Below are 22,051 nucleotides of genomic sequence, written 5' to 3'. Positions count from 1 at the left end.
TAAAGCTAAATAATATTCCATTGTATGTATATATCACATTATGTTTATCCATTCATCCATCAGTGGATCCTTGGTCTGCTTCCACATTTTAGTTATTGTGAATAATGCTGCTATGAACATGGGTGTACAATTCTTTGAGGTTTATACCTAGTGGAATTGCTAGATCCTATGAATTCTATTTTTAATTTTTTTAGTAACTGCCATACTGTTTTTCATTTTACCATTTTACCATTTTACCATTTTACATTCCCACCAGCAATGTACAAGGGTTCCATTTTCTATACATTCTTTCCAACCCTTGTTATTATCTGTTGCTGTTTGATAATAGCTGTACTAATGGATGTGAAGTGGTCATCTCTTTACTTTAAATGGGTTTAAAATGGATTTCTTATAGACAACATGTGGTTGTGTCTTGTTTTTTTAATATATTCTGTCTCTATCATTTAATAGCCTCATTTAGACAGTTTACATTTACATTGAAATTGATTACTGGGGGCGCCTGGGTGGCGCAGTCGGTTAAGCGTCCGACTTCAGCCAGGTCACGATCTCGCGGTCCGGGAGTTCGAGCCCCGCGTCGGGCTCTGGGCTGATGGCTCAGAGCCTGGAGCCTGTTTCCGATTCTGTGTCTCCCTCTCTCTCTGCCCCTCCCCCGTTCATGCTCTGTCTCTCTCTGTCCCAAAAATAAATAAACGTTGAAAAAAAAATTAAAAAAAAAAAAAAAGAAATTGATTACTGATGTGGGGCACTTGGGTGACTCAGTCGGTTAGGCATCTGACTTTGGCTCAGGTCGTGATGTCACAGCCCATGGGTTCAAGCCCAGTGTCGGGCTCTGTGCTGACAGCTCAGACCCTGGAGCCTCCTTCAGATTCTCTGTCACCCTCTCTTTCTGACCCTCTCCTGCTCATGTTCTGCCTCTCTCTCATATAAATAAACATTAAAAAAATTTTTTTTAATAAAAATAAAAAATAAATTGACTACTAATGTAGTCAGATTAATGTCTACCATGTTTGTAACTGTTTTCTTTCTATTCATTGAATTTTTTGTTGTTTCTTTCTCCTCTCTCTTTCTGCCTATTATGGTTTTGAGTATTTTCCATGATTCTATTTCAGCTCTTCTCTGTCAGTTATAGTTCTTTTAGGGGCACCTGGGTGGCTCATTCAATTGAGCATCCGACTTCAGCACAGGTCATGATCTCATGGTTTATGGGTTCAAGACCTGTGTTAGGCTCTGTGCTGACAGCTCAGAGCCTGGAGCCTGCTTCGGATTCTGCGTCTCCCTCTCTCTCTGCCCCTCCCCTGTTTGCGCTGTGTCTGTCTCCATCTCTCAAAAATAAATAAACGTTAAAAAAAATTTTTTTTTAATTATACTTCTTTTAAAAAGTTTTTGGTAGTTGCCCTAGATTTTACAAACGCCTTTTTAACTAATCTAAGTTCATCTTCAAATAACACTATTAGGGCTTCCTCTAGTGTAAGTACTTTATAACAGAGTGTTTCTAATTTTCCTCCTTCCCATTCCTCTGTATGGCAGTCATTTATTTCACTTATCCGTAGTACTACTTTAAACAGTTACCTTTTAGATCAGTCACGAATATGAAAAACAAAAGATTTCTTGCACTGTCTACTTTCTCCTTTAATACAGTCATTGGATGCATACAATTTCTTGTTTACTAAACTAGGATCACTGGGTAAAGGATTTGTGCCTTTTATCATTTGTGTCCTTTATCTAGGATTCCTAGCATTGCCTGTCATGTAACATTTCAACAGATATTATTAATAAATGCATATTTATTCAGTTTAATTTATGTCTTTATAACTGCATCCTTTTAAATCAATTTCTGCATCAGGGTTGTTGACTTATAAATATTTGTGTGGATTTTATTTAAATAGGAGTAGGGATCTTGAATATATCTGTTTTAATCCTGCTGATGGGATTAATATTTATGAATACCCAAGAAATGGAAAATAGTTTTAGAATTAATTAGATAGAGGCTCCTTATTATACTGGCATCAATAAAAGTATCTAAATTTGCATGAAAATTTCCAGGAAATTCAAGGTATTTAGGAGTAATTTGCATGCTAAATAAACATTTAGATTTTTTCTTCTAGAACTTAAATAATGTGGATCATCACATGGAAGATGATTCTCAAATCAAATGTAGGCATCACGGGGCGCCTGGGTGGCTTGGTCGGTTAAGCGTCTGACTTCGGCTCAGGTCATGATCTCACAGTCCGTGAGTTCGAGCCCCGCATTAGGCTCTGTGCTGACAGCTCAGAGCCTGGAGCCTGTTTCAGATTCTGTGTCTCCCTCTCTCTCTGCCCCTCTCCTGTTCATGCTCTGTCTCTCTCTGTCTCAAAAATAAATAAATGTTAAAAAAATTCAAATGTAGGCATCAAATAAATCATTGTTTCTGTTACATACACCTAAAAGGAAAATAGCATGTATCTGCCAAGTCTTAAAATTCATGCCACAATTTCATAAAGCAATTTGATTATAAAATATCTTTCTTTTTAATTATACATAACTGAGATTTGTCCCTCTTCAAACAAGGGATATGTTAAACATAGAATCGCTAAGATTTATTAACAAGACCATATTTTTTCTGTTTCAGAATATCATAGAATTTGAGAATTATAAGTGTTACATGTACAGTGATTGTCTTAGGAATAACTCCTTCCATTTTCCAGTGACAGGGCATTCTTTCTCATAATATATCACATTCTATTCAACATAATTTAAAAAATTATTCCTTTAAACTAAAATCTTCTTTTAAAAAACTCTGTTTTCTAGAGCTGCTTTCTTACTTGTAGTTTGAACCTTTAGAATCTATAAAAACCTTAAGATTTTTAACACTAACCCTCATGTGGGGCATCCAGCAGAATGAGGTGGAGCAGAGGCAGTGGTGCCATAGCTGTTTCTTTATATGAGTCTCCTGAAGGCAGATGTTTATAAACCAGATTGTGACAGTATAAGAGGATGCTAAGCCTAAATCATCACCATTGTGTCGCATTATTCCTCTGCTTTAGTTTTCCTAATTCGATGTCATTATATTTTAAAATTGGAAATAGTGGTGAACTATTTTCTTTTGAGAAAGGGGGAAGAAATCTGTCTTTTTCTCATGCGTCTCCGTTATGCGCTTCCATGAAATACGCCTGATCTGTTGAGAGACACCATTGGGAGCAACCAGTGCACAGCTTTGAACTCCCTGTAACTGCCACATATTTTTCAGTGGCTCCTTTATGTGATGGATTACTCTCAGGAGCAAATAATTTGTAGCTCTTCTCACATTCTGTTAGAGTTTTTATTTTTAATAAAGTGCTATGATTAATAGTCTAATGTAATTGTTGTTTCCCCGTTGAGTGTAAATGCTTCATTTGAATGTCTTTAATCTGAAGGAACAGTTGTTTTATTGGACTCTTGTTGTTTTTCTGTGCTTCTCAAGGTTTTTTGATTGCTTTCTTTGGGCTCTTTACAGTAGGAGGAGGAAATGAATTTCTCCATCAGAATTGTGGAGTAGGACCCAATAGAGAAACGTTAGGGATGAATACTGAGATACTTGAACATTCATGCATATATTTTTATGATAATTTAGAAATGGGATAAGCATTTATTGCAATTTTGATTGATTTTCCAATGGCAATTATGAAAATACCTTGTCTCTTTGGCCTACTGGTGTTATGATGACATTTACATTATAGATGCTTTCTGAAATGCCAGGGTCCTTTCACTAAGTTGTTTTTCTTGTTGTTTTTGTTTTTTTGTTTTTGTAAATTAAAGGATAAGGTAAGACAAGATGTAGAGAAGAATCGTTGAAAAGTGGAGAAATTGTGCACTGAGCTTTTAGAAGAATCTGATGCCCCACTCATCAATAGGACAGTTGTTTGTTCTTGCTCTTGAAGTGGTAACACTCTTCAGCCTGGTCATTCCTACATCCATTCTCAGAATCCTGACTGGGAGCAGAAGTGTAGGAAATACTTCTGTGTAACCACAGAGCAATTTCCCTTTTGTTCAGAAATCCAGAGTTTCAGGTTAGGCTTCTTTGGCACTAAACATTGAATACTTCATGAGCCCTTGCCAGCAGCCAACTACGTTGTTAATGGTGTAATGGCATTGGAAAGGTTGTTAATGGTGTAATGGGATTGGAACCTTATAAGAATTCAAAACTAGTAAGAAAGAATCTTGTGAAATTAGTGTTGAATGCATCTAACTTTATTTGAAAACTAATTGGGTGAAACTTTTACATATAAGAGAAAAGTCGCTTAAGACTAATTTAGAAGTTGAATAGCATATGTTTACTTATATCTACACAGATATCATTTTGGCCTTTTTTTGGCTAATAAGGGTATTACTTTTACTGTGTCTTAGAATTTAGGGAGAGCTGCTTATTTTGGTATAGTTAAAAGTCTTTATTTTCATGTAAACTAAGTTCTTTTTAGAAATTCAGCTTCAAAAGTTTTCTTTATGATATCAATTCATATTTTAAAATCTTTCATATCTCCACAATTACATACTTTTGTTCTCAAATGTTTTCTTAGTTTTTATTTATGTATTCAGTCACTAAGTGAACATTTATTGAATTGTAGTAGATATTAGTTTCTACATAGGAAACTAACGAACATATCAATTTAGTAAAAATAAGTGTTTTCTATAATGACTAGAGCTTAGAAGTGTTTTTAATACAGTGCTTTTTTTATTACAGTGGTACTTTTGAAAGAGCATTTTTAATTATTGTAGTATATTTTTTAACAGTTTTTAAATTTTTTAATTTTTTTTTTTTTAATTAGAGAGCGAGCATGCGCATAAGCAGGGAAGAGGGCAGAGGGAGACAGAGAGGGAATCTTAAGTGGACCATGGTCAGCATGGAGCCCCATATGGGGCTCAATCCAGTGACCCTGGGATCATGACCTGAGCCTAAATCAAGAGTCAGATGCTGAACCAACCGAGCCACAACCCAGGCACCCCTAATTATCATATCTTGAAAGTACTTGGGACTTACATTTCCAGCCATGACAGAGTAACTAGTACTGGACTAGCTGTCTTGATCTAAACAGCTAGAAAACTGGACAAAATATATGTAGTAAGTATTTTTAGACATTTGAAAACATGCAAGACCATAATCCCTAAGAGAAGGAAAACTAATGAGATGAGCCCCATAATTACCTCCAGCTTTCTGCCTGGAAGCACTTTCCAAACTGCAGTACAGGGTTGAGAGAAGGAAGCAGACAGCTTAGAGTCTCAATGAGCTAAGGAGACAGAGATCAGAGTTTAGGGTGAGAAAGGGTAGTTGGAATTTGTGGAGCAGCCCAGTGGAGAGAAATGAGATGTACAGAGAAGCTCAAGAAAACTGTATAGGGTTCCCCTTGAGTCTTTTACTGATGAATACTAAGCTGCACATAAACAGAGCAAGACTCTACAAGTTTAGCAAAGAACATCTATTAAGGAAAGAACAATTACAATTACTAGAGAGCTGGAAAATTCTTGGAGCATAAACCTGGTTGAGAAATGTTTATATTCTGTCCAATCAGAGTAGAGAGAACTTATTGAACACTCTAGGTCTTCAGTGGAGACTACAGAAAAGCTATTTTGAGAGTAGGGCTAATATAGTTCTAGATACCAGGCTACTGTAGAACCATCAGTAACAGTTTAAAACAAATCTTGAAAGGAACATGTTCAACACTCTACTTAGGAAGACAACAAAATCCAAACAACCAACAGGTTAGCATACATAATATGTAACATATAATCACAATTAGTTGAAAGGCAAAGAAAGGAAAAGAGAGAAAAGGAGGAGAGAATGGGGAGGGGAGGAGAGAAAATAGAACAGGGAAAGGAGAGAGAAGAGAAAAGGAAAGGAAAAGGTTAACAATTAACCTAGGAAAAAACAAACAAACAAAAACAACCTAGGGAAAAAAATTCAGTAGAAAACAAACTCAGAAATGGCATTAGTGGACAAGGAATGTAAAGTAGCTATTATGGATATGTTCAAAGATATAAAGGAAAACATGAACACACAGGGAACAAATGGTGGCTCAGTAAAGAAATGGAAATATAATAAAGAACTAAATGGAAATTTGAGTACAGAAAAACACAATATCACGAGGAATACTTGGAAGAACAGAAGCTTGCCGGAAAAAAAATTTAAGGAAAATCAATGACGCTAACAAGTACAAGTTTCTCTTTTCAGCTGTCTTGTTGAACTGTGCCTAAAAGGGTCATATAAGTTAATACTAATAGACTCACTATTAATGTAGATCTGCACATTTGGAACATTCTTATGTAGCCCTGTACAGGCAGTATAAAATTAATTTTAAACAATTACATAAGTGCTGTATAGGATAGCAAAATAAACTTACTACATGTGATATTGTATGACCTTTAGGTTATTGGTAGCTCAGTAGATCTCATCAATATGATATAAATGCCGAGAATCTATTTTAACCTTTGAATACAATGACAAAAATATATAACATTCTTATTTATGTTTTGGCCACTTTAGTTCAAGAGTTTATAGAAAGGTTTCGAAACCATGTTATGAAGGGAATAGAAGAAAGAACTGGCATATTTTAATCAAAAGAAGACGACTACCCTTAAATACTTTAAAGTAGTCTTTGGCAGCTCATTCATATTTAAGAATATGGTATTAAAAATATTGAAAGTTCTATTTATATGAAAGGAACTTTTAAAACACTTTTCAAAGTAATTTTAGAATTGCAGAAGTGTTAGAGTGTAGAGAGCTCTCATAGAATATATTCTCCACCCAACTTCATCTAGTGTTAACGTCTTAAATAACCGTGATGCAATAAACAAAACTAGGAAATTGACATCAGTTAACTGTTAACTATGAACTTTATTCTGATTTTACTGGTTTTTCCACTAATGTCCTTTTTCTGTTCTAGGATCCAGTTTTGGATCCCACGTTGCATTTAGTTGTCATATCTCCTACTCTCTTTAGTCTGTGACTATACTTTTGTCTTTCATGCCCTTGACTCTTTTGACTCTTGAGAAAAGTATTGATCAGGTATTTTGTATATTGTTCTCAATTTTCGTTTGCCTGGAATCATCTCATGATTACATTAGGTTAATGGAGTACATTAAGGCTATAATTTTTTTTTTTTTGACAAATACTATAGAATTGATGTGCCCTTTACAACACATCCATATCAGGGTTATATTATGCCAGTATGTCTTATTATTTGGTAATGCCAACTTGATCATGTGGTTAAGGTGGTGTCAGTCAGATTTCCCCATTGTAAAGTTTTCTTTCTGTAATTAATAGATACTTTAGGAGATATACCTTGAGGTTATGCAGATACCCTGTTTTCCCTTAAACTTTTGAGATGAAATCTTTTTACTGCTAGGCTTTATTATAGGACAGCTGAGTAGTCATTCTTTTTTTTTTTTTTTTTTTTTTTAAGTAGGCTCCACACCCTGTGCAGAGCCCAATGCAGGGCTTGAACTCACGACCCTGAGATCAAGAGTCGGATGCTTAACCGACTGAGCTGCGCAGGTGCCCCAAGTCATTCTTTTTTGTTATTCTTGCTAGGACTTTACCAGATAGCAATATTTGTAAGTCTTCTCTGCTGCTCAGCTTATCCAGAGAGGAATGCTTCAATTTCCTGCTTAGTGATAGGAAGCCTGATGGCCAGCCTTCTGGAACTTGCTGAGGAGAATGCCAGGGAGTTTCATATTTGAGTACGTGGTCTTAATCCCCTTGTTGGCTACCGCTGAGCGCAGAGCCCAGCCTCTCTGATTTAGTTTCTCCTGAGTATAAACCCCGTGTTTCCAGGGGTGAGGTGAAGGTTGCATAGCTCCTAATTCCTTTGTGCCCCATGTCATCCCTGTCTCCTGAAGTGCTGCCAGCGCCTCAAGGCCAGTTTGTTGGGAGTCTTATCAGTCTGTCCCTCTAGGAGTACTTGGTTCAACTCTGCTCCATCAATTAATCTGTCCGCTTTCTCTTTGCATATGTTTTGGGGTGGGATTACAGCTACCTCTTTTGTTCAGAATAGAGTTTGTGTTCGTGTTTCTTGTCCTATTTGTTGTTGGAAGGTATTTATAAAGTTGTGGACCCAGAGGTATATTTGGCCCTCTGTCCTAAAACTGAGGCCAAAGTAGATTTTCAGAAGATTATTTGGCATCGCCTCTGAAGCATTCAAATACACAAACCTTTGGCATTTCATTTCTAAGAATCCATCTTACAGAAATATTTGCACATGTGCACAAAGATACACAGATAGGAAAGTTTTCAAAAACATCATCAAAATAAATAAATAATGGAATCAGCCTAAATGTAAGTAATAATAAGGAAATTATTAAATTAATGGTGATGTTTGTGTTATAGAACAGTGGGTAGCAGTTGGGAATAATGAGGTTTGTTTTTATATACTGACATGAGACGTTCTTAAAGACATATTATACCATACAGCAGTTTGCAGAGCAGCATTTTTGGTAGCATTTTATTCTCATATTTTTATGTATATACAAGCGTATAATTGAAAAGGAAAATAATTGGAAGAATATGAACCAAACCTTTAACGGTGGTATTTTGGAGATGATGAAAAGTGGAACTTTAATCTTTTGGCTTTGTATACTTCTGTATTGTATATATTACTTTTATAACAAGCTTATTACATTTTTATTTTTATTATTTTTATTTTTTTTAATTTTTTTTAATGTTTATTTTTGACAGAGAGAGAGAGACAGAGCATGAGTGGGGGAGGGGCAGAGAGAGAGGGAGACACAGAATCCGAAGCAGGCTCCAGGCTCTGAGCTGTCAGCACAGAGCCTGACGCAGGGCTCAAACTCACAGATTGCGAGATCATGACCTGAACCGAAGTCGGATGCTCAACTGACTGAGCCACCCAGGCGCCCCAACATTTTGATTTTTAAATAAGAATATGAAATAGACTGCCTAAAGAAGTAGTTGAACAATGACTAGATTTCAAACAGAGGCTCTTTGAAAGAACTGTCTGCTAGATACTATCTCAGGTATTATTAAAGATTGCCCAAACTGGATTATGGTTTGGGGAAAAGAGATTTCACGATCATATAAGAATGGGAAAGTCTAGGTTAACACACCATATTCTCCTGTAGAATTTCTGGGAGTCTTTAACATACTAAAAAGGATGATACATCTGCACAGTCTCACAAATATGATTGTTCTCCTCTTTTATGGTATATTTGTTAACATCTCCCAAAAGAAATGCTTTGTAGAACTGCACTTTTGTTGACATTGCTTTTATGTTTAGAGCAATAAGCACCATGTTAATCTGGCTCTGTTTTGAACAATGAATTTTGAATAATACTGCTGTGAACGTTCCTGGGAAATACCAATTTAGTAAATTCCTTTATGCAAGGAAATGAAGGGCTTGAAAGATAGAAATTTTTCCCTAGATGCCTTCAAAACCTTCTGAACTCCTTCAAAAGGTAAGAAAGAAAGGTTATGAAAAGGGAACAAAATTTGGGGGCACCTGGATGGCTCAGTTGGTTAAGCGTCTGACTTTGGCTCAGGTCATGATCTCATGGTTCGTGAGTTCAAGCCCCACATCAGGCTCTGTGTTGACAGCTCAGAGTCTCGAGCCTGCTTCAGATTCTGTGTCTTCCTCCCTCTCTGCCTCTCCCCCACTCATGTTCTCACTCTCTCTCTCTCTATTAAAAAAAATTTTTTTTAAAGGGAACAAAATTAGGATTTCGAAAGAAAACTTAAATGTGCCTATTCACAGCTCACTTGGCTGGTATGAGTGGGTATCAAATCAGGATAATTGGTTCCACTTAACTGAGGGCAACATGCCCAGCACAGAATTTAATGATCTCTACCTAGAAACTGTTTTCAGTGCATAGATGTATTGGTTAAACTCATAATTACAAACTAAAAGTGACACATCATCCATCACAAATCTAATGTATCGTTAAAACTGGATCCAGCAACCACAGTGTAGCTGGATTTTGAAAATGATTTCTCAGAAAAATGAGAATATCTCTGATGATTTTCTCAGGTAGCATACTACATCAGGAGGAATATAATCCTTCAGGGTCTCACAGATCCCTTCAGAGCCTGTGGAGTGGTTAGGTTTCAGCGAAAGCGCCAGTGTGAAGCTGCTGCCAGGAGTTTGAGCAGCAGGTCAAAGCTAACAGCTTTTTTTGATGTTCACATTTTGAAAGTTTGATACCTTTTCTCAAACATATTTCCCAGTTGCCTTTCACTTGCGTCAGATTTACATGGTGTTTATTGCTCTAAATAGAGTAGCAGTGTGAACATAGGTGCAGAAGCTGAACAGCCCATTCTTGTTCAGTAACCAAGCAAACCTAGAGCACGGTATGTAGGACCTTGACCCTTGTACTGAGGCGTTGCACTTCATTCTGTAGATAGTTTTGGGGAGAGATGTGACAAGATCTTTTACTTTCAGGGGTGAACTTTGGTGGCAGATGGGAAAGGAAGCAGCTTAACTCCTAATACAATCAGACTTCTTTATTTAAAGAAAGATTTCACTTGTGCTTTAGGACCCTTGATGACTAACTGGCATTTGTAAAATCTTTGAGTAATTTCTGGACATTTTATTTTTTTTGTGAAGGCTTCAGATAGGTTGGTTTTAAGCTCTGATATTTTGAGCAACAGAAATGCCCTGGGATTCTGTCACTATTACTATTGTAACTGTCTATTTTAACTATACACTAGAAAAAAGTATGTTTAATACTTCCAAATGGCCAGGTTAAGCCATTTCATTCTTCTTAGTGATTTTATTGTAGTATGATTTACATACAATAAAATTGATGCATTGTAAGTTTACACTTTAGTAATTTTTAGTGAATTTATAGAGTTGTGTAGTCATCATCACAATATAGACACAAAACATTTCCATCCCCCAAATCACTTAACATCTGTTTGCAGTCAATACCTGCTCTTGTCCCCAGCTACAGATAATCAGTTATTTGCTTTCTGTTACTATAAAAGCGCCTTTTGTAGTTCTTTTACACAGAAATGGAATCATGTAATATATAGTCTTTTACAAGCGGTTTTTTTCATTTAGGGTAATATTTTTGAAATCATCCATATTGTGGCATACATCAGTATTTTGTATCTTTTTATTGCTGAATAATATCTTTTATAGAGATATACCTCATTGTGTTTACCTATGTATCAGTGGTTGGAGACTTGGATTGTTTCTAGTTTTTGTGTATTCTGAATAATGATACTCTGAACATTCATGTATAAATCTTTGTGGGGATATTTGTTTTCATTTCTCTTGGGTAGTAGATTCTAGGAGTAGAATTTCTGGGTCATATGCTAACTCTGTGTTTAACTTTTTAAGAAACTAAAACTCTCTACAGGTGACATCATCTTGTATATAGAAAATCATAAGGAGTGCACAAATAAACTATTAGAACTAATAAATGAATTCAGCAAGAGTCAATATCTGTACCCAGAAATCATTTGTATTTCTGTATACTTGACAGTGGACAATCTGAGATTAAAATTAAAATAATTTCATTTAAAAAATAATAATGCTTAGTAAATTAACAAAAGAAGTGTAAAACTTATGGCCTGAAAACCATGAAACATTTTTTAAAGAAATTGAAGATATAAATAATAAATGGAGACAGTTCGTATTCATCAGTTGGAAGACTTAAAGCATTCCCGCCAACCACGTATGAGGATTCCAGTTATTTGTGCCCTCACAACTTTTGTTGTACGATACTTAGTTACCCTTTTTGATGATATACATTCTGGTGAGTGTGTGGTTGTGTTTTAATGTACATTTCCCTAATGACTAATGGTGTTTGCACATTTTCGTGTGTTTATTAGCAGTTCTTATGTTTTCTTTGGTGAAATGTCTAAGTCTTTTACCTACTTTTAAATTGGGTTATTTGTTGTTGTTATTGATTTATAAGAGTTCATTTTATATTCTGGTCCTTGATATGTATTCTGACTTGTATGTTCAAGTCCTTTATCAGATGCATGATTTGGAAATAATTCCTGCCAGTCTGTGGCTTTACTTTTCATTTACTTAGTTGTGTTTTTCTTAAAGTGAAGAAGTTTTTTATTTTTAATAGAATGCAATTATCAATTTTTTTCTTTCATGTCTTGTGCTTTTGTTGTCATATCTAAGAACACTTTTCTAACCCAAGTCACGAAGACTTCTTCCTGTATTTTCTTCCATAAGTTTTCATTCTTCCATTAAGTCTACGAGGCATTTTGATTCATTTTTGTATGTGGCATTAAGTAAGGATCTAATTTCATTACTCTGCATATGGATATATAGTTGTACTAACACCAGTTGTTGAAAGACTTTTTTCCCACATTAAAATTTTTTGACACCTTGGCCAAAAATCAGTGGACCACAAACTTAGGGGTTTATTTGTGGACTCTCAGTTCTCTTCCATTGATTTATATGCCTACTAATATGCCAATACCAGACTGTCTTGATTCCTGGAGCGGTATTGTAAGTTTTGAAATGGAGTAATACAAGTTCTCCAGCCCTTTTTTCTGTTTCAGAATTGATTTGGCGATTCTAGGCCTTTTGTCTTTTCTGTTACATTTTAGGAGCGGCTTGTCTTCTTAACAATGTTGTCCTCTAACCCATGAGCATTTATTTATTTAGATTTTCTTTTCATTTAGATACTTTTGTTTTAGATGTTGTTTAATTTCTCTCAGCAATGGGTTGTAGTTTTGAGGATATAAATCTTACACTTCTTTTGTTAAGTTTATTTCTAAGTATTTTGTTCCTTTTTTGATGCTATCATGAATGAAGTTGTTTTCTTAATTCCATTTTTGGGTTGTTTATTCCTAGTTTATAGAAATAGAGTTGGTTTTTGTATATTGACTTTGTGTTCTGTGACCTTGCTGAACTTATTAATTCTAGAAGGGTTTTGTTTTGTTCTGTTTTTTTTTGGGGGGGGGTGCAAGTAAGCAAGGGGCAGAGAGAGAGAGAATCCTAAGAGGGGCAGAGAGAAACAGAGACAGAAGCATTGCTCACCTGAAGTGGGGTTCACCCAAAACGGGGCTCATCCGAAGCAGGGCTCACCCATAGTGGAGCTCGAGGTCACCTGATATGGGACTCAGACTCACCAACTGTGAGATCATGACCTGAGCTGAAGTCAGTTGCTTAATGACTGAACCACCCAGGCACCTTTTATTTACTTTTTCTCTTTTTCCCACCTTCCTGCACTGGCTAGAACTTTCAGTACCTGCTTAATATAAGAAATGAGAGCTGACATGTATCCAACCTTAAGGGAAAAGCATTTACTTTTTAACCATTTCATGTAATTTCACTGTAGATTTTTCAGGATGAGGAACTTCTGTTCTTTGTTGAGAGTTTTTATCATGAATAGGTAGGTGTTTGATTTTGTCAGATTGCTTTTTCTGCGTTTATTAAGGTGATCATATATTCTTTTTTGTCTCAATATGGCATATTACATTGATTTTTGGATATTAAACTAGTCTGAATTCCTGTGATAAATCCTACTTGGTCATAATGTATAATCCTTTTAAAATGCTACTAACTACGGTTTGCTAGTGTTTCATTAAGGGCTATTGTATCTGTGATCATGAGGGATATTGATCCCTAGTTTCTTTTCCTTTGGCTTTGATATTAGAGTAATATCGGCCTCACAGAATGAGCTAGAGGTGTTTCTCTTCTGTTTTCTGAAAAAATTACGAAGGATTAGTTTTATTTCTTGTTTTAAATATAGCATTTACCAGTGAAGGCATCTGGGCTTGGACTTGTCTGTGTGGGAAGATTTTTAATTACTAGTTAAATGTCTTCATTTGATATGGCCTTTTGTAGCAACGTGGATGGAACTGGAGAGTGTGATGCTAAGTGAAATAAGCCATACAGAGAAAGACAGATACCATATGGTTTCACTCTTATGTGGATCCTGAGAAACTTAACAGGAACCCATGGGGGAGGGGAAGGAAAAAAAAAAAAAAAAAAAAAAAAGGACGTTAGAGTGGGAGAGAGCCAAAGCATAAGAGACTGTTAAAAACTGAGAACAAACTGAGGGTTGATGGGGGGTGGGAGGGAGGGGAGGGTGGGTGATGGGTATTGAGGAGGGCACCTTTTGGGATGAGCACTGGGTGTTGTATGGAAACCAATTTGTCAATAAACTTCATATAAAAAAAAAAATAAAAAAAAATAAATGTCTTCATTTGTTTTATTTCTACCTAGATTTTGTGTTTCTTCATGAGTAGGTTTGGTAATTTTTGTTTTTCTGGGAATTGTTCTGTTTCCTCTGAGTTATCTGATTTATTGACATAAATTTGTTCATAATTTTACCTTATAACTTACCAATCTATAGGGTTGGTAGTATTGTCTCTTCTTTGATTCTTGAATTAGGCAGTTTATGTCTTCTATTAATTTCTTAGTCTTGTGTCTTTTTTTTTTTTTAAAGAACTTGGCTAAAATATTATTCAATTTAATTTTTCCCAGCTTTGTTGAGGTATGACTGACAAATGGTAATATATTTAAAGTGTCCAACATGATGATTTGATACATGTATACATTGTGAAAGGATTCCCACAATTAAGTTAACAAGTTAATTAATACACCTGTCACCATACATGGTTACTTTGTGTGTATGTGTGAGAGAACGCTTAAGATCTGCACTCTTCACTAAATAGGAGATTAGGTAATTTATGGGAGACTTCTTTTCTGGTAAAAGTATTTAAATTTCCCTTTAAGCATTGCTTTAGCTGCATCCCATAATTTTTAATTTTTTGCTTTTATTTTCATTCAGTTAAAAATATTAACTTTTTTGTGTGATTTCTTCTTTGACCCTTGGGTTACTTAGAAGTGGGTTGTTTGAGGGGCGCCTGGGTGGCTTAGTCGGTTAAGCGTCCGACTTCGGCTCGGGTCTTGATCTCACAGTCTTTGAGTTCAAGCCCCGTGTCGGTCTCTGTGCTGACAGCTCAGAGCCTGGAGCCTGCTTCAGATTCTGTGTCTCCCTCTCTCTCTGACCCTCCCCCGTTCATGCTCTGTCTCTCTCTGTCTCAAAAATAAATAAACGTTAAAAAAAAAAAAGAAGTGGGTTGTTTGATTTCCAAAAATTTGGGGTTTCCCCATATTTATTTGGATTCATGTGTTTGGGGGCTCTACTGTTAGATGTAAATGTATTTATAATTGATATGTTCAAAGAGGTATATAATTCAATGATAATGGTTAGAGATTTTAATAGTCTACTCTCAAAAACTGATTAAAACAATCAGAAAAAGCTAAGAGTATAGAAGATTCAAACATCCCTATCAGCCACTTTGACCTGATATTACAGAATCTTTGCACAACAACTACATAAAACATAAAACAAGTCTCAAGAAATTTTAAAAGACTGTAACCATACAAAGTATGTCTCTGACCACATCAGAATTAAATAAGATATCCACAGTACACCTGTTCTTTGTCTGGGGCTTGCTATAGAAGCCTCAGAGGTGCCTCAGGGCACCTGGGTGGCTCAGTCGGTTGAGTGTCTGATTTTGGCTTAGGTCATGATCTCATGGTTCACGAGTTCAAGCCCCACATCGGGCTCTCTGCTGTCAGCGCAGAGCCCGCTTTGGATCTTCTGCCCCCATCTCTCTCTGCTTGAGAGTTGTAAATCCCTCAAGCTCAGGGTTCTTCTCCTGTTACAACCTGCTGCAGGTGTAGGCATCCATCCTGGGCCTTTAAAACATTGCCTTTGTGGCACTTGAGGGGCATGGAGAACTGATGAAAACAAACAAGAAGCTCTGACCATTGCCATTGCCCTGAGTAATGAAGTTCTTTGTCTCTGATGTGAGGCTTGTGTTTTTGCCTGTGCCCATGAAACAGTAATAGGCTGTCTTGTTAGCTTAAAAGTAAGGTAAATCTCTGACACTGTATACTTCCTGACAGTTTCCTTTAGTTCTTTGAACATATTTTTAACAGCTCCTCTGAAGTCTTTATTAAATCTAATATCTAAGGACCCCAAGACCTTTTTATTGACTGCATTTTTTTACATTAGCCTCTGAGTGTAAGTCACACTTTGTTTCTTTGCATGTCTCTTCATTTTTTGTTGAATATTGGATATTTTGGATAGCATATTGTAGCAACTGTGGGTTCTGAGTCCTCTTCCTCCCCCCACTCCCGTTTCCCAAGCTGTTCTTGTTTCCTTAGTGTAGTTAGCTTGCCTGGACTAAATCTGTGACATCCACCTTCCCCACAATGTGTGACCGTTGATGTTTCTGCTCAGCTTTTGTTCTTTATTGTTTTGTTTTTATTTTTAAGCCTGCATTTCTAGGGTAACCCTTGTGTCTGTATGGATTAGCATTTATCCAAATATCAGTCAGAAGTCAAATATCAGTCAAATATCTCAAGCCAGTAAGCCTTCCACTTTTAGCTGATGGATCTGTGTGTGGTTTGGGCAATGCATTCAAAGTTCAGGTCATTTTTTAGCCGGCCTCAGCTTTTGCTTTCTGCGGGGCTCTCTCACTTGTGCTCTGAATACACACATAGGTTCCGCTGGCTGGGGATATGTAGGTCATCTGGACCTCTTCTTGGCTCTGCTGCATATACGCATGGCTTTCAGTCTTCCTGGATTATGTGGAGAACTTCTCAAGCCTTCTTACTATTTTTTACCTCACCAAACTCCCTGTTAAATCCAGCCTATCATCTGCTGTTTGCCCCCAAATCACAGTCGCAGGCTAGCAGAGACACTGGCCCTTCCTTTTCACTTGCCACCAACATTGCCACTTTAGCTGGCAGTGCTCCACATCGAGTGTGCCCCTCTGATGGCAGCAGCAGGGCCACTAGCTTCTGGGGCCTGCCGTACCCTGGTTGAACAACTACTCCCACAGAGCTGGGGAGCTTGGAACAGACCCAGGCAAGAATGGCACACACAGACTCACTGATTTTACCTGAACTGTGGTAATTTTTATGAATAAATCCTTCTTGGTTTGTTGTATGCCTTTGGCCAGTTTCCAGTTTTTGACAATTTTGTCCAGCTTTATAGCTGTTTTTGGGGAAGAGCATTTGTTGACATCCTCAAACCATCATGCTAGAAGTCTAAAGTCCCAATCTGTATCATTCTGCCATTGATCCTGGTGTATCTTAACTGCCTATTTGATTCTCTGAGATCACGTAAGACCCTTTCCCTTACCTGCCCAGCTAGATCATGGAACGGCAGCAAAAGAACCAACTTGGGGAAAGTGGGTATAAAACACTAGGACCACAGTGGACATGGATTTTTCCCATAGTTAACTAGGAATCATTTACAATGATCTGCCATTATTTACACTTTGATTCTGTGTATAACTGGTAAAATACATTTGCAAAGCAAATGTTTACATAGCATCATTATATTTGTATATACTTTGTAGCAGCTACAAAGATTAAAATATTTGTGTGTGTGATGAGCTTCTAGAAACACTGGTCCCCATTGCACTAACATTCTCCCTGATTTTTTTCCACTTATTCAATAAATACACATTTATTGATTATCTAAGGTATACACATGCACAACGAATGATGCCAAGAGGAAACAGATATGGATTTCATCCTCAAGGAGCTTACAGATGAGCGTGACTCATCATGAACATGAAAAATATAAGTGGGAAGTGCTGGATGCCATTCAAAACATTCACATGTGTGCCCTAGAGTTCCATGGGCTAATTGAAATGTCTGTGTCTGACCAGTTCTTAGTTATCACCCATCACTTGTAGCACCTGATCTTCCTGCTTACATTCTCCTCCTGGTTGCCTTTATATTTAGATTTTTCTGTCAGTGAAAACATGCACCTAGTGCTTCCACATACACTTTTCTTATGGATGATATTCGTGTGGTTCATACCAGCCTGGGACATGAGTGGGGAGCGTTTCCAGTTACAGACAAGGAAACTGAGATCAGAGAGACTGTGTGACTTGCCCAACTTCACGTTATTAGGACGTGACAGAGTCAAGTTTTGAATAGAAGGTCTTTGTACTTGAAATCCTGGGCTTTTTCCAGTATGCTGTACTGCCTCTCACAGTACAGATTTCCTCTCCTCTCCAGCCAGCAGATAGTTGGGAAAAACTTAGCTTAGTGGGTCAGGTCAGACTTGGAAGCAGTTTTTACTTAAGTGTATTTCTGGATAGACACAGAAATGAAGCAACAAAGGAAGACTATTGAGGCTACTCTTCAAATCATTTCCCTCTAAGGGTTTTTAGTGACTTAATTTTACATAGTCAGAGATTCAACATCTCCAGTTGCTTCTTACACATTTCTCTGGCACATGTGGGATCATTACTTTCGACACAGCGTGTTCATCATTTGCCATCTCTCCCTCAGTCTCTAGTCTCTTTTAATGTTGTCATTCTCTGTGAATGACACCCCCAACCACCCATTCTCCCAAGCCTGGTTTCTCCAGGAACCTGGAGTCCTTGACTCCTTTCTTATCTTCACCCCAACATCTAATCCTGTCATTCCCATCCTACCTCATAGGGTTGTTGTGTGAATAAACTGGCACAGCATGTGAAAAAGAACTCTGAAAGCTGTGAAGGAGAGGTATTTCTTTTCTCTGAGGAAGCGCATCTATTCAAGCATCAGGGATAAGAATGAGGCCTTAGAGGCCATTCAGACGTAACGGTCTTACAATATTGACACTTGTGTCAGTGAAATGTGGACTTGTATCTTCTGTGACTGTGGCTGTGACTTCATGGTCTTACATGCTGACAGCACTCTGTTCTCTCCAAAGTACTTTCTCAGAAGGAGAGGAAAAGAGAGAGTAAGTGACATGCACAAGATGATAAAATTAGTAAGAGGTCCAGCAGGGGTAGAGCTCCTATTGGCTAAATGCAGAGGCCTCTTAAACTAGAAATCAAAGTTGATTTTTTACACTCCATCACTTACCATCTGTGACTTAGGATGAGTGGTTTAGCCCTCTTAACTGTCAGCCTCTACACAGAAGACAGAAATAAAATTTTTCATAGAGTTGTTGTAAGGATTCAGTGAGTACATGAGCCAGAGTGCCATGTAGAAATGATAGCTGTTGGATGACTTCCACCCTGCGCCACCTGAAGAGCGACGTTAGGTTGGTCTTCCTCTGTACTTTCCCTTAGAGAACTCATTCTACCTGGTGTATTTATTTGACTGCTTCACTTTAGATTCTCTGCAGTTCACAGATCTTTCCTGGAGATTGTTGAGTTAACATTTCATTGAAAACCAGCTTCAGGAGTTTTCGTGTTTTCCTCTCTGCCCTTTTTCTCCTAATTTTCCCATTAAGGTTTTGCCAGAATTCTGATGAACTCCTTTAGTTGAAAATTGTGAAATTATCCTTATACTTTCTGGCCCCAAGATGAAGGAGATTTTAAGTTCACTATTAGGAAAATCAGAAGTGTCCAGCAACAGAATGGACTGCCTCAGCGAGTAATAAAGTTACCCATGACTACAAATATATGAGGCTCTTGACAAGCAGAGCTTTGACTTGCCTTCACTTCATCTGTCCCACCCAGTTCCTGAGTTCTGCAAGCCACGGAAATATATATTGCAGAGAGGGCTGTAACAAACAGATGAGCTACCTAAGTGTTGTATTTTTATGGTTTTGGAATTTTTGATTCATGTTTTTATACTATTGTAGTTAAGTGAATTGATGAAGATAGCAGATGAACTATTTGTGAAGTGAGGAAAGTTGTCGAACTTCCCTGGGGATTGCCAAATTACAGAGAGCAGAGTTTAATGTTAGTCTGAAGTTAAAGAGGTGGCTCTTGAATCTCCTGCAGAGCCGAAGACCCACAGCTGTGCCTTAAGGCTGACGGTAGCCTGGGCCTATGCTGAGAGTACCTACACTCCTCCATACTGCACATGTTATTCCATATTTGATAAAGTAGCTAAAAATACTGAGGTTTTATCAGTAGATGAGACTTTTATGTGAAAGGTTTGACAGGTGATGCATGCTGCTTTCAGGATTAAAAAAAAATTACTTGGTCACTGCTGTGTCCTTCTGTGAGATGTTTTATTCTCAGCTGTCACCTTCCCTGTCCCTTACCCACAACCATTATAGTGACCAAAAAGTCTGCTTGCTCTACAGTGATGTGTCTTGAATAGTGCCCATTAGTTTTCAGTAGTTACCCCTGGCCTGCATGTTAGCCTTCAGTTTAATGGCCTTTTTTATGTTCATTCATTTTATTTTATTTCCCATCGTGGTTTTGTTTATTTCTTTTTTGTTTTTTGTTTTTCTGTTCTCTTTTTTAAAACCGTCGTGGTTTGCCCTTCATATTCCCCAATGTTTGCACATGACAAGATGTTGCCATCCCAACATTACCTCCCACTTCACTGACCAGTGCCACTACTGACCATCTAGCACCAGCCACAACGGGACCACTGCCTTCAGCTCCTCGGGATGTCGTGGCCTCGCTGGTCTCTACCCGCTTCATCAAATTGACATGGCGGACACCTGCATCAGATCCTCACGGGGACAACCTTACCTATTCTGTCTTCTACACCAAGGAAGGGATTGTTAGGTAAGTGTCTGTATGTCTGGAGCCAGTGGTTGCATCTTGGTCTACCCCAGGCCAGTCATGCTCACCCTGGCTCTTTGTTGTGCAGAATCTGTACCAATTTCCAGTCCAGAAAATATGACCACCAAGATGCATATTTCCCAATTTTAGGTCATTAAAACTTATCCCAAACAGACTCAAGTCCTGGTATTCTTTCCTGCCTCCCTGGAATGACTTGGGGAGAAGGTAGATAGAGCTTTTTAGGCAGAAGTATTAAAATGTAATGAGGGCTGTTCTTTTTTCATAAGATTCAGTCAGCACAGCCTATAGGATGTGGCTTACTTAGAACATTCAGATTCTAGAAATTAAGGTAGACTTAATTTACAGAAGTAATCGTAAATGAGTATTTGCCCGCACCCTTATGTGGATGTGGACTGCCCAGCTCTAGGGGGTCTCCTTGATGATATAAGAGTAATTAGTAGCTAATTTTCCTAAAAAACAGCACTTCCATTAAATTTCTCTCCATCTCCACCTCTTTTAGGAGCTCATGTTGCTTCTCCATTGCTTATGGGAGATTTTCCAGAATCCCCAGGCCACTTTACCCATAGTCCAGCTTTATTTTATTTGTCCAGCCTTACTTGCCTCACCTCACAGTTTAATTCACTTTCTAATGAAACCAGTCCAATTCCTATCACTACACTGCCTTTCTTCAAGTGTGTTCTCTTCTGTCACTTCCCCCTTTCCCAACTGAAGCTGAAGTTAGTGAATCCTTTGTGGCCCAGATTAAGCCCCATGAAGTCCTCATGCATTTTTCTCCACTTTTTCACATAGTCTTTCTCTTATATGCATTTCTGCCACTAATATTGCACTTAATTATGACAACATAGGATCTTATACTGCCATAGATTGTTACTCTTCTATTTTATGTATATTTGTGTTGTTTTCCCAACCAAATTATAAAAACTTTCGGAAGAACCAAGCCGCATGCTGTGTATTCTTAGCCTTGTCCAGTAGATTTCTTTATTCATATCAAAATAAGAAAGCTGAAATCACTGTTTGGTCTAGGGCCCTCACAGATGAAATAAAGCTTGTGTTTCTACCAGGGTGCTTACATCTGGTACATATTGTATTTAATAACTAGACTGTCAAGTTCCACAAATACAGGAACGTAAATCATAATCCCTTGATTTAATACTTTTGAGAAGTCCGAGTGACCTAATTTGAGCCAGTTGGAGATAGATAGAGCTTTGAGATAGATGGAGCTTCTGCTAGAATGATGTTTATCTGAACACTGTACCAGATGTTTTGGGCATTGCAAAGATAAAGAAACAAAAAGGCAAGACATTACTACCGAATGGCTTGTGTTAGAATGCCTCCAATGGTCTTTCACATCTCCTTGCTAATTTCATAATATTTCACAAAAGAAAAAACCATTTAGTAATTCCTCAGAATAACAAACTTCTTTCCATTATAGGTCCTTTGTCTCTGCTGTTCCTTCTACCAGAAATGCATTTCCCTCACAAACAACTGTTTCTGGCTTCTTACCAGTCATCTTCAGATGACACCTTCGTAGGCCTTCCGTGAATACTCACCCGGCTTAGCCCCCCTCCAACCCTATCACACAGTGATGTTCTGGGGCCA

The 22,051-nt window shown here is 37.5% G+C and overlaps 1 protein-coding gene across 1 annotated transcript in view; it reads left to right on the top strand.

The window, feature by feature from the left end:
- Nucleotides 1-22,051, top strand: part of NEO1 (neogenin 1) — a 193,858-nt gene that overhangs the window by 112,511 nt on the left and 59,296 nt on the right. The window contains exon 10 of the mRNA XM_032593504.1: nucleotides 20,215-20,434. Within this exon, the coding sequence (XP_032449395.1) occupies nucleotides 20,215-20,434 (220 nt within the window). The remainder of the gene's footprint in view (nucleotides 1-20,214; nucleotides 20,435-22,051) is intronic.

The sequence above is a fragment of the Lynx canadensis genome, chromosome B3 (assembly GCF_007474595.2).
Source record: "Lynx canadensis isolate LIC74 chromosome B3, mLynCan4.pri.v2, whole genome shotgun sequence".
NCBI classification, from domain to species: Eukaryota; Metazoa; Chordata; class Mammalia; order Carnivora; family Felidae; genus Lynx; species Lynx canadensis.
This window is presented reverse-complemented; position numbering and strand designations above follow the sequence as displayed.